Genomic DNA, 12,002 nt, shown 5'->3' with positions numbered 1-12,002 from the left:
CTTAACCCAATAAAAACTTATTTAAAAAAGAAAAAATATCTAAATTATTAGATTTAAAAAATCGAAATTATGAGACAAAACGTCAATTGTGTTGAAATTATTAGATACAAATTTACATCTTTGAGATAAAAAAATTTAAATTGTGAGATAAATTACAAAATTAGTCAAAATTATGAAAGTAAATGTAAAAAATATTGAGATAAAAAGGCAAAAAAATACAACATTGTTGGATAAAATGTCAACATTTTGTGATTGAAAAGTGATAACTGAAATAAAAGTTTATTAATTCAATTAATTTAAAAACTGAATAGAATAGAATAGAATAGAAATACTTTATTCATCCCCAAGGGGAAATTGTTTTAACATAGCAGCAATACAAACAAATATTATAAACATCAAATGTAAAATGTGCAACAGTGAGAAAAAAAGTGCAATTATAAAGGAGGAATACAATTTTGAATAATGAGTGAGTGAATTGTCAGTGTGTCGGAGCAGTGAGCGAGTGAGCGAGTCCTCACCCTCTCTGACTGGAGCCAATAGAATGAATGGACTACAAATAGTGACCAATGGGAGGAGACATGGTGGATTATAAAGGAGGCAGAGGAGCCGCTCATCAGTCTGTGACCGCAGGGACAGAAACAGTCTGCTCCTCCTCTCATCTGCTCCGCTACAGGAAACATAGGGATCTTTGTCTCAACCCCTGGTAGTAATAGTCCACAAATCCGTCAACAAAAGGTAGGAATCCATATTGTATTCTCTTTAAAATCATCCGTTGAATGTGTTACTTTAAAGAAAACAAGGGGATTGACGCAGACTGAGCCGCAGCCGCAGCCGCAGCATCATCTCAGGCCTGGAGATGAAAAATCAAACATCACACAAACAATGGAGGAATCTCATCCTGCAAAATCCCAAGATTCAATGAAACAAACGAACGATGGTGATTCGTGTAACGCGTGCGTGTTTGCGGCGCGTGCGGGGGATTTTAATAATCCCTGCAGGATGATGAGTTAATCTGCATCAGGGGATTAATTTCACTTGATTTATCATTTTTTTTAAAATGATGATTTTTCAAGGTTTGAGGATGACTGTGAACTGTGAGGAGTCTGCGCGTGTGTGTCACCTTGTCCCCTCCTCCATCCTTCCTTCCTTCCGTCCCTCCTTCTACCCTTGTTTCCTCTCCTCCGTCCTTGCAGGGAGCAGCCATGCCTTTCGGGAACACGCACAACCAGCTGAAGCTCAAGTTCTCGTCCGCGGACGAGTATCCGGACCTGAGCAAACACAACAACCACATGGCCAAGGTCCTCACTCCGGACATGTACGAGCGGCTGAGGAGCAAACAGACGCCCAGCGGGTTCACCCTGGATGACGTCATCCAGACTGGGGTTGATAATCCAGGTAAAAAAAAAAAAAGAAAAGAGAAACGGCATCAGTTTTTAAACTGCAGAGCAGCAGCAGGAGCAGCAGCAGCAGGAGGAGGAGGAGCAGGAGGAAGCAGCAGCAGCAGCAGCAGCATCTGTCTCCACACTGTGACCTTGTCAAAGGATAAAATGTTACCGCACATCGTGATCATTTCAGAGCAACACGCTCTCAGATTACCAGTGTTATATAAACTGCGTCTCATAATCTACTGCTTTCACGTTACAAACCTCCAGCCTCTGCTGTTAAAGGGTTTTCATTTTTATTTATTTTTTTATTTTGGTCATGAGACAGTGACGCATAAAGCAGTGCTGCCCTGAGCTGTGTGCGCCCCCTGCTGGCCCCCTCCTCTGCCTACAACCAGTGGCATAGAAACAGGATTTGTTTTCAGTCACTGGATTAAAATATTTGATATATAAGATTATTTAATTTACCCCCAACATTTAAAATCAGCTGGTGCGTGACTATTATTGACACAAATGTAACACTTCAAATTGCATAAAGGTATAGTTGTGTTACTTATTACAAACCGCTCACTCTTTTGATTTGTTTTTAAACTTTTATTTAAATATAAATAAAACCAAACACTATTGAGACTTCTTAAAACACTACAGATATCTAAATATATCTAGATGTCAACATTTCGTGAATTCAGGGATTGAAATTCTCCATGTGGATTAACCTCAGTGGCACAAACTGACCACAAGAGGCAGCAGACGAGCAGCAGCTCCTGTGTTGAAGGTCACACTGACCCCTCCCCCCCTGCTCCTGTTGACCTTTGCCCTCAGGTCACCCCTTCATCATGACGGTGGGCTGCGTCGCCGGGGACGAGGAGACGTACGACGTCTTCAGCGAGCTGCTGGACCCCATCATCGAGGACAGACACGGAGGATACAAGCCCACAGACAAGCACAAGACTGACATCGAAGCCGGCAACCTGAAGGTACCACCAGAGGGCTCTCACACGCACGCATCTGTTTATTATACAAGTTTAGTTTCTTCATTTATGCTCCAAGAATTCAATATTTAAAGACGACTTTAATGTAGCTCAACAGTAAATAGCCACCAGCTAAAGCAGAAACCACATAAACTCTATCGCCACCTAGTGTAGTGGAGGTAGTGGACACTTAATTCAATAAATGGAATCATCTGGAATAAAGTAACAGTCATATTTCTCTGTGTGTGTCAGGGCGGCGATGACCTCGACTCCGACTACGTCCTGAGCTCCCGCGTGCGAACAGGACGCAGCATCCGCGGCTTCTGTCTGCCACCGCACTGCAGCCGAGGAGAGCGCCGCGCCGTGGAGACGCTGTCCATCGAAGGTAAAGACGTCTAATAATGGACAGATTAGTTTTTTTATTTGAAGGGCACCACTTCTCGGCGATGCTCGGTCAAAAGTGGGTGCCATCTGGTGGCGACGAGTGGAATAATACAACACATCAGATTATTATTCTAATGATAATCCGGTCATTTTTGAGCGAGTTAACGATCATAAAAACTCAGGAAACTTGGCATGGAGGTCGGGTGTGGAGAAAATGCGATATTGGCTCAGGGCTCAGACTTGTGCGTGGCACCAGGGCTCTATGGCGCCCCCCTAAGGTGTTTGGCGATTTTGCGTGCTGAACAAACTCGTCTGAGCGCGTTTATCATACAGACATGAAAAAACGCGACAAAATAATCAAAAGGTTTTGCGGATTCAAAAGAAACGACCCTAAACATGTCCTGTGCATGGCACTGGGGCTTTATAGCGCCCCCTAAGGCGAGACATGGACTGCTGCGCTCCTTTCATGACTCGGTTGTTTTTTGTTTTGTTTTTTTAAATATGCTATAGAAATAAATTGGGATTGGTCAAAATCACTGGATCGGATATCGGAAAGTCGTCAAATCTGCTACAGTTCACCTTATTCCAGCAGCAGCTGCGTGGCCTCAAGATGGCGCTGTTTTCCAGCAAAAAACATGAGCGTCTTCCAGTTTATAAATCAGTAAATGTGTTTTGTTTTTTTTTCTAGTGTCAAAATACAACATGCATCACCTGTACGTGGTGAGGCGTGCGTCGTGATTATCCCGAACAAAATAACTGATTCACGATATTATTGCGATGACTGATTTCAAATATATTGATTTAAAATAATTTTTTTCATTCATCTTGTTAAATATATGCCAGGCTGTGCGTTTTTGAGCATTTTCTCCTGTATTTTTAGTCTATTTTGCAAACAACATTAACTAAAATAGTCCCACGAACACACCGTTGAAAGCTGTTTTTTGATGTCGGTGTTGTGCAGCTCTGGACTCTCTGAGCGGCGACCTGAACGGGAAATACTACGCCCTGAAGAACATGACGGACGCCGAGCAGCAGCAGCTCATCGACGACCACTTCCTGTTCGACAAGCCCGTGTCTCCTCTGCTGCTGGCGTCAGGAATGGCCCGCGACTGGCCCGACGCCAGGGGAATCTGGTCAGTGTCCGCGTTCATCGGCAGAGGAAATGCTCGGACTTAAAGGAGGTTATTTGAAGGAAACTCAATTTCTTTTCTTTTCTTTCTTTGAAGGCACAACGACAACAAGACATTCCTGGTGTGGGTGAACGAGGAGGATCACCTGCGCGTCATCTCCATGCAGAAGGGCGGGAACATGAAGGAGGTGTTCAACCGCTTCTGCACCGGACTCACCAAGGTGGGTCGGAAAACGGGATTTAGGAACAATGACGTCACTGAATCATAGGAATTCCGTCTTCATTCGTATTTTTGCCTTTCCATAAATATAATAACTCGCCTTAAACGTTCCATTTTTGGGTACACTTGCCTCGTGGTACTAGAGTAATGGTCCAGTATAGGCGGAGCTAAACCCATGACGGTGTGACAGCTGATGGGGCGACAGAAAAACATTAGTCTTAACGCTGCAGTTTATATGCCAGGCCTGTGGGTGGCACTGTAGCGCTGCCACAGAAATGTAGATTTGGTTTTAAGTATAAGGGTGGCGTTTGGAGGTTTTCTTTTACTCTGGGACCAGATTTATATATAATTTTGTTTTTCTCAAAATGTGGATTCTGTGGCTGATTCTCCATGCTGTGAGGCAAAAATGCTATCCACTGGTGCGCCTTTACACTCTTGTGTCCATCTGTCAGAAAGAGAACAGTACTTTTATTTTAAATATAGATTTATTTTCAAATCTTCATGTTTAAGAGCCAACTTTGGCCTGCGGGCCCCACTTTGAACAGCCCTGCTCTTTGTTTCTTGCTCATGACGTTTTTAGCAGTCGTATAAAAATGTGGCTGCACACTTGTTACGTGATTTATGGTAAAAACGGAGCGTCGAGTGCTCACTAAATTTACTTTCCTGGTAATTTAACGGAAGTGGAGACAGTGAGTTTAGCCACTAACGTTGTGAAAGTGCGAACTAAATTGAACTGTCCGACATTTAGAAGAGAAATGACGCACTTCTGTGGATTTAAAGATTGTTTGCTAATGTAAAAGATGCGACTCAACAAAATGTGCAACATTAATCGCATTGTTTTTAGATATTTTAGCGCAGATTTTTGTCTAACGTTGAGCCTGGTTCTCCTTTTCCAGATCGAGAGCCTGTTTAAGGAGCGAGGCCACGCCTTTATGTGGAACGAGCACCTGGGCTACGTCCTCACCTGTCCGTCCAACCTGGGCACCGGTCTGCGCGCCGGCGTCCACGTCAAACTGCCCAACATGAGCAAACACGCCAAGTTCGAGGACGTTCTCAAGAGGCTGAGGCTCCAGAAACGTGGAACCGGTACGAGAACCTGCTCGTTTCTCCATGCTAGCGCTATAGAGCGTCTTTCTTTTTTATTTCAGGGACGGGACGATGGAAATTCACCGTAATCGACTCATTGATACAAGTTTAGCCGCCATTGGAGTAATCGTGATTGGAGGAAAATCATAGACTGGCTCCCCCTAGTGGTGCTTCAAAGTAAATCAATCATTGCAGGACCTAATGGTTTATGAACGTATTTACGATTTTTTGTTTTTTGTGTAAAACATTTTTTATTAGTATTTTCGCAACTTGTATTATATATTAGGTATATTTTTAGCAGTGCAGCGATGTGCTCGGTGTTAAAGGATTAAAATCACAAAAAGACGCCGTTATTCCAGTCTTGACGGGACACTTTCTTCATCTCTGGTCTTGCCTTGATCCAGATTTTTCAGACTCTAATCGGCTCTTGTTGTTTTTCCGTCAGGTGGCGTGGACACGGCCGCGGTGGGCGGAGTCTTCGACATCTCTAACGCAGACAGACTGGGCTTCTCTGAGGTGGAGCTGGTGCAGACGGTGGTCGACGGAATCAAACTGCTGGTGGAGATGGAGAAGAGGCTGGAGAAGGGAGAGTCTGTCGAAGACCTGATTCCTGCACAGAAGTAAAACAAAGACCACGACCACCGTCCTGACGCACAAACACGTCCTCCTGCACTTCCTCGTCCTCCTCGTCCTCCTCCTCGTCCTCCTCTCCTGTGTCTGAGTGAATGTTTGACTCCGTATCACACAGTCGTCGTCGTCCGGATTTGTTCATGTATTTAAAAATGAAAAAGTGTTCATGTGAGGATGGATCTGCAATCTAATAAAAGAAACTCTGGTTGAACTCTGGCGTGAGATTTTTATCGTAAAATTATAATCCGGTTCTCTTCCGCTTGGATGGTTGCCGTGACGAACATTTACTGTCATCTCTTCTCCGTAATCTAGTGTTAAATGTTTGTTTTTAATATTTGATGAAAACTAATGTTCTAGTCTAAAGGTTGCCCACTAGGTGGGGCTATTCACCCTTTAAATCAACACTACAAGAACATGAAAATATTTTAGATTATGGAGAAACCTTGTGTCAAATATTGATTAATGTACAAAAACACAAGTCATTCCGGGGCTATTTTTGCCCCCGGCACCGGGGGCAAGAATACGCACCACGATGCACATTTACCTTTGATCAATATTGACATACTGCATACCCACAGAAAGCTCAGAAACTCGGCTAAAAGCTCATAAAACCATTCCTGTTAACTAAACGCTAAGTAATCTAACCAACACCAGCCGAAAACATCATAACAGCGTAAACATTTAAAAGCGGCAACGAATTAGCACCGCCATGTTGGAAAAAAAACTCCACAGATTCCACGGTAACATTTATGTCATTCTACGACCAAAACTCGCGTATCCAGCCGCAAAACAACAGCAAAACAACTCACTTTCAAGAAATACAACCATAAATGTTGTCTTACCTTTGTTGTTGAGTAAAACAAGCTGTTTTCACCGGAACAAACCGCGGAGAACTACACTTCCCAGCATGCTTTGGGGGCTCTTCCTGGTCTGATTGGTCATTCCAGACGGCCGTTAGCTGGTTTTGATTGAAGAAGGGCGGATGTCCGTCAAACTACTTCCTTCTGACGGAACAAACGGGAGGAGCTACGTGTATTCGGAGACCGCAGCCTGATCCTATTGGCTTTGATGATTAAAACGAGCTGTCAATCACCCAGATTGGCCAATCACAGCCGCAGCTATGGCCCTGAACAGGCTGAGGCTCAGAGTGGTCTCTGACGCTCCAGAGAAAAATGCCCCACATATTGATTTTTTAATCATTTTTTATTTTTTTAATCCAAAACAAGTTTTTCTGAGACCAATAGTGACATGTAAGTAAAATGAAATGGGTTTAATCATTTTTTACTCATAGTAATCTTAAATGGCATAGATATTGCCACACTAGGCATCTCTTCACTAAAACCTCTGTAATCTCACTCTGCTTCACTTCAGCATCATCACACTTTGCACAGCTAATGTGACTTCCACGAGTTTTAAGCTCCTAATGCACATTTTTAAAAGGTGATCTTTATTTTAAAATGCAATATTTCTTTGGGCGAGGGAAAAAATCCTTCATTTATTGTGGGTCCCATCTGGCACAGTGGTATCTACAGTGAAACGTATATAAAGTGTTATCTATATTTTGAGACCAAGATAATTCACATAGAGCTTGTAATTGCAGAGATATACTCTATTTATTTTGGGCATTTCATTTTCGAACAGGGACCCCAAAAAGAGGGTCAGGGAAGAAGAGGTTAAAACTTCCTTTTACTGTTTCTGCACAAAGTAAATGTGTATTTGAGCTGTGGATGCAGACATTTTCCTCTAGAGGGCAGTGTTGCACCTCTTACTGAAAAGGACGGACTGGACACTTTACTGCAGCACAGATGTTAATGTGGAGAATTGACTTTTTCTGAATTTATTTTAATTTAAAAAGCAGTGCAACCGTTAACCTACTATCTGGATTATTAATGAAATGTATATTTCCTGGTTTCTTTAATTCTCAAAAGACATTTTTTTGGACATTGGAAACAGGAGGTGCTTTTCAAAGAATGCCTGCAATTCTGCACTTTTTCTGGACCCAAAACGTCCACAAGATGGCAGTAAACATCATTTTGTTTCCTGCCAGGTTCACTAACTCCACCTAGTGGCCAACCTACCACTCTGCACATATAACACATACATTGTATGTTGTGTGTATATAGCCAAACACATATTTTCATCGGGATAAATTAAATTTAAATTATAATTAAAAGGATGAGCGTGAGACGAGACGTTCAAGTTGACAGACATTTTAATCGAGACACGAGTGACCCCTCGACCTTGTGGGCATTTACACGGACTCCCCATCGTCATCATCATCATCATCATCATCATCTCTACTCTTCAACAAAATACAAAAGAAAAAAAAAGTACTGCAGTGAAGCGGTTTGAAAGTAACATACATTATTTACACTGAAAACAAAAAAAAAATGCTACGTGATTTTTTTTTCTTCTTTCTATTTTTCCGGGTGAGAGAGAGTGAGAGAGCTAGTGAGAGAGAGAGAGAACAAAAACAAAAAACAGATGAAATAAATAAGACTAGAAATGCTTTTTTGTCCACATTCACAGCATGACAAATCGTTTTCCAGCCCACGTGTCGAGGCCACAGCAACAACACCAACAACAGACTGAAGTATTAGTAGATAATTCAGTGATTATTGCCAAAAGCCTTAAACTATACAGTTTTTAATATTCAATACATAACTCTGTATTTTTGTTTTGTTTTTTTAAAAAAAAGGAGAGGGGGAGACATTTGGAAACTGCTACTTGGATGATTGTACAGCTTAAATACTTCTAGATATTATATATATATATATTTATATATATATATATATATACGTGTGTGTGTGTGTGTGTAAGTGTAAGTGTGGGTTTTGCTCATAGCTTTAACTCGTTGGCAACTTTGGAAGCGATGTTCTTGAATGCGATGGATGAGCCTGATATCCTCTTGAAGCGCACGCCGTTGAGCGAGAGGCGCGGCAGCTTGCACACCTCCATCTCCCACTGCACCAGGTTCTCGGCGTGGCCGTCGCCGTGCACGCACAGCAGCAGGAAACTCTCTTGCTGTTCGTAGTCGCAGTTGTTGGCGTCGAGCACCTTGCGAATCTCCCGCATGATGTCGCAGGGCTCCATGGAGCTGGTGGTCCTCATACTCCAAGTGAATCTGAGGGCGCGGGGTTTACTGTCTTTATTTTCCCCTTTTTGATCCCCAGGTACATGGCGACTGTCGGCACACAGAGAGAGAGGAAAACGGGATTTAAGAGACGCACATTTGGCCACTTTCGCCAGTGGATTTTAGAGAAATGGCAGCCATTTTGTGTCACCAAACCGGCTGGTTTTGGGTGACCCAAAATGGCTTCCAGCCACAGTTGAATATGAAATACTTTTCTAACCCCAGTGTTTTTTATGTACATTACATTCATGTCACACTTTTAAAATGTGTTAAAACATTGAAATGGATCCAATAATTTTATAATTTTATTGTATCAACTGAATTATGTTACCTACCATAAACTAATGTATTACCTTTACCTGTATTGTTTTGGGGGGGATTTTTGAACTATTACTACATTTTCTCAGTTTTATATCTTCACAGGAAGTATAGATTGTTAACAAACTTAAAATTAAAACCCAAAAAAAACCATCTCGTAAAAACAGAACCCATCCCCCCAAAAAAACTCGGAAAAACAGACCCAGAAAAAAAATCTCTCATAAAAAACAGAGCCCGAAAAAGAATCTTGTAAAAAAACAGCCCAAAAAAATCACATAAAGAAAGAGCCCAAAAACATCTCATAAAAAAAGAGCCCAAAAAAATCTTGGAAAATCAGACCCGGAAAAAAATCTCGGAAAAACAGAACCCCAAAAAAATCTTGTAAAAAAATAGCCCAAAGAAATCTTGTAAAAAAAGAGCCCAAAAAAATATTGTTAAAAAAAAAGCTAAAAAAATCTCGTAAAAACAGACACAAAAGAAATATCTCGTAAAAACAGAATCAAAAAAAAAATCTCGTAAAAAAAAGAGCCCAAAAAAAATCTCGTAAAAAAGGATTTAAAAAAATGATTTTAGGTGAATGCGATACGCTTCCGTCAGGAAACACGTTTTGAAACAAATTCTTCGGAGTGTTTATTTTTGAATGTTTGAAATAAACTGGACTTGTGTGACCGTGAATGTAACGACGTAAACTGGGGTTAGAACACGTTCAGATTCAGAGCAGAACAAACAAGCCATGCTAACAGAGCAGCAAACACTGTGTCATGCAAATGTTAAATCAAAACAAAAATCATTGCCAGGCCAAACTTTCAAAAATGCAAAGCTCAAATTCATGAAAACACGATTAATAATAAAAATCGAGGAAAAACGTCAAAGCAGAGAGAGAGTGAGAGAGAGTGAGAGTGAGAGAGAGAGACTGCAGACGAGGAGCAACTGAAGCTTCATTTAAAGGAGGCAGGTGCACATGTAGGGGGCGGGGTTGTGGGCGGGGACAGGTTAGCCTCACCTTGAGCCCTCAAGTCTCCCGTTTCTCTCAAATTCTGTTGAGACTCTGAGGTGCATGAGAAGATCAGACAGGAGGAGAATAAAACACAACAAAAGATGTGGATTGTGCTCGACAAAAATTTCATTTCACTTTCATTTCACTTCAAATTTCAGTGGTTTAATCTTTCATAAAGAGAGAGAGAGAAAGAGAACATGGATGACGACAACGACGAGGAGGAGGAGGAGGAGGCAGAGGAGGCGGAGCCACCAACCGCAAAAAAACAAAAGCACAAACAAACAAACATGGAAGATGTTTCACTTCCATTCAGATCAGTGAGGAAGAGTCATGTGACAGGACGTGGACAGTGACGGTGAACCCCGAACTGAAAGCAACGGCAGCAACAAAAACAAACAATCAGAGCGGAACGGAAACGCCTACTGCACCTTTACATCCACACTCATGTAAATATGAACTTTTAAAAAATTCCTCAACGAGAAACTCAAACAACAGAATCCATCCAAACAACTCCATAAAATGATGTCTGAATGTGATAGAAGTGAGTTTTTAAAGATTTAATTTATTTATTAGAAAACGGTAAAACTAAAGGAAATAAGAGCAAATGTGCAAAATAAAACATCGCAATTTGGTTAATAAATCATGATTAAACATTATTTTAACGATTACAAGTGGATTTAAAAGCTTTTTTTCAACATTTATTGGTAAACCACGCCCACTTTTCTGAGACTGACTCTGCCCAGGCAGTGAGCTGAGTGAGGGAGAGGAGGAGGAGGGAGGGGGAGTGGGGAGCAGTGAAGGGGGCAGAGCCTAGACATTTCACTGCCGCTAATGAGTCAAGGTGACAGGGTTGGGGCGGAGTCTGGGTTAGGGTTAGTTTTTTTTTTATAATCCAAATCACAAAACTAATAATGAAAAAAACTAATTTATCCATAAGATAATTTAAAACTACAGATGTACAAAATTTATACACCCAAAATATTCACCCGCGACCCTTCTGTGGGTCCCGACCCAGAGTTTGAGAACCGTGGCACAAACAACTCTGTTGACGAATCTCAGCGAGTGTGAAGATTAAATAATCCCGTTTTTAACAAGCACAAGTTAGAATTGACCTTTGAATAAAAGTCATAAAACAACACGCGAGATTAAAAACTGTCTGTTCAGTGCGTGATGCTGCAGTTTCACAGATTATATTACACAGAGGAAACGCGTCGACTCAATTTCAAGATCAGGTTTAATTTGACGATTAAATGTGACGACGTCAACGTCTAAACTGTAAAATCCACAGTTAAATCAACCGATGTTTGCTAATCTGGCACCATACTATTAGTCCAGATTAGATTCAGGGGCTATTTTTAACAGTTAAATCCGTATTAGTTTGTCAGATTATAAACGTTAGATATTTACAGTTACTTTGTTGGACGTTGACGGGGGAACGAGTTCCAGACAGACAGCCCGTGACTACTCGCTCCAAAACTCAGTAGCCAATCAGCAGGCAGCTTCCCAAGCCCCGCCCACGGTCCGAATCACATTTCCCATTTTAAAAACAAGATTTTTTGATTGTTTCAGCTTCTTAAATGTGAATATTTTCTAGTTTCTTTGCTCCATAAAACAAAGAAATCATTCAAAGTGAATCATTTTTGGTTTGTGGACAAAAACAAGACATTTGAGAACATCGTCATTTCTGGGTTTGACAAACCTGGGGGGGCGTGGTTAAACCCTCGATTCCACTTTAGCTTTTAAAGGTCGAGA

At 41.4% G+C, this 12,002-nt stretch overlaps 2 protein-coding genes across 16 annotated transcripts in view; one reads left to right on the top strand and one right to left on the bottom strand.

The window, feature by feature from the left end:
- The first annotated feature begins 614 nt into the window (after nucleotides 1-614).
- ckba (creatine kinase, brain a) lies at nucleotides 615-6,013 on the top strand. Its single transcript, XM_058615615.1, has 8 exons — nucleotides 615-735; nucleotides 1,194-1,395; nucleotides 2,205-2,359; nucleotides 2,606-2,738; nucleotides 3,699-3,870; nucleotides 3,964-4,087; nucleotides 4,983-5,172; nucleotides 5,618-6,013. Exons 2-8 carry the CDS (start codon nucleotides 1,203-1,205, stop codon nucleotides 5,794-5,796), a joined length of 1,146 nt encoding a protein of 381 aa, XP_058471598.1. The 5' UTR covers nucleotides 615-735; nucleotides 1,194-1,202; the 3' UTR covers nucleotides 5,797-6,013.
- A 1,983-nt stretch (nucleotides 6,014-7,996) lies between these two features.
- Nucleotides 7,997-12,002, bottom strand: part of mark3a (MAP/microtubule affinity-regulating kinase 3a) — a 40,451-nt gene continuing 36,445 nt past the window's right edge. For 9 of the 15 annotated variants that reach the window (XM_058616008.1, XM_058616014.1, XM_058616010.1 and 6 more), the window contains 2 exons: nucleotides 10,257-10,301; nucleotides 7,997-8,986 (listed from right to left, as the gene is read on the bottom strand). In XM_058616008.1, coding sequence (XP_058471991.1) covers nucleotides 8,641-8,986; nucleotides 10,257-10,301 — 391 coding nt within the window. In that variant the 3' untranslated portion in view covers nucleotides 7,997-8,640. The remainder of the gene's footprint in view (nucleotides 8,987-10,256; nucleotides 10,302-12,002) is intronic. The other 6 variants (XM_058616016.1, XM_058616019.1, XM_058616018.1 and 3 more) reach the window with 2 other exon arrangements.

This window comes from Solea solea, chromosome 18 (genome assembly GCF_958295425.1).
Source record: "Solea solea chromosome 18, fSolSol10.1, whole genome shotgun sequence".
Taxonomy (NCBI): Eukaryota; Metazoa; Chordata; class Actinopteri; order Pleuronectiformes; family Soleidae; genus Solea; species Solea solea.
The sequence above is the reverse complement of the archived record's forward strand: the minus strand, read 5'-3'. Positions and strand labels throughout refer to the sequence as shown.

Excerpts from the sequence above, each read along its gene's own strand:
- ckba (XM_058615615.1), top strand. The coding sequence starts at position 1,203 with ATGCCTTTCGGGAACACGCACAACCAGCTGAAGCTCAAGTTCTCGTCC. Across the intron at positions 3,871-3,963 it reads CCCGACGCCAGGGGAATCTG|GCACAACGACAACAAGACAT; the intron begins GTCAGTGTCCGC and ends CTTTCTTTGAAG. Across the intron at positions 4,088-4,982 it reads TCTGCACCGGACTCACCAAG|ATCGAGAGCCTGTTTAAGGA; the intron begins GTGGGTCGGAAA and ends CTCCTTTTCCAG.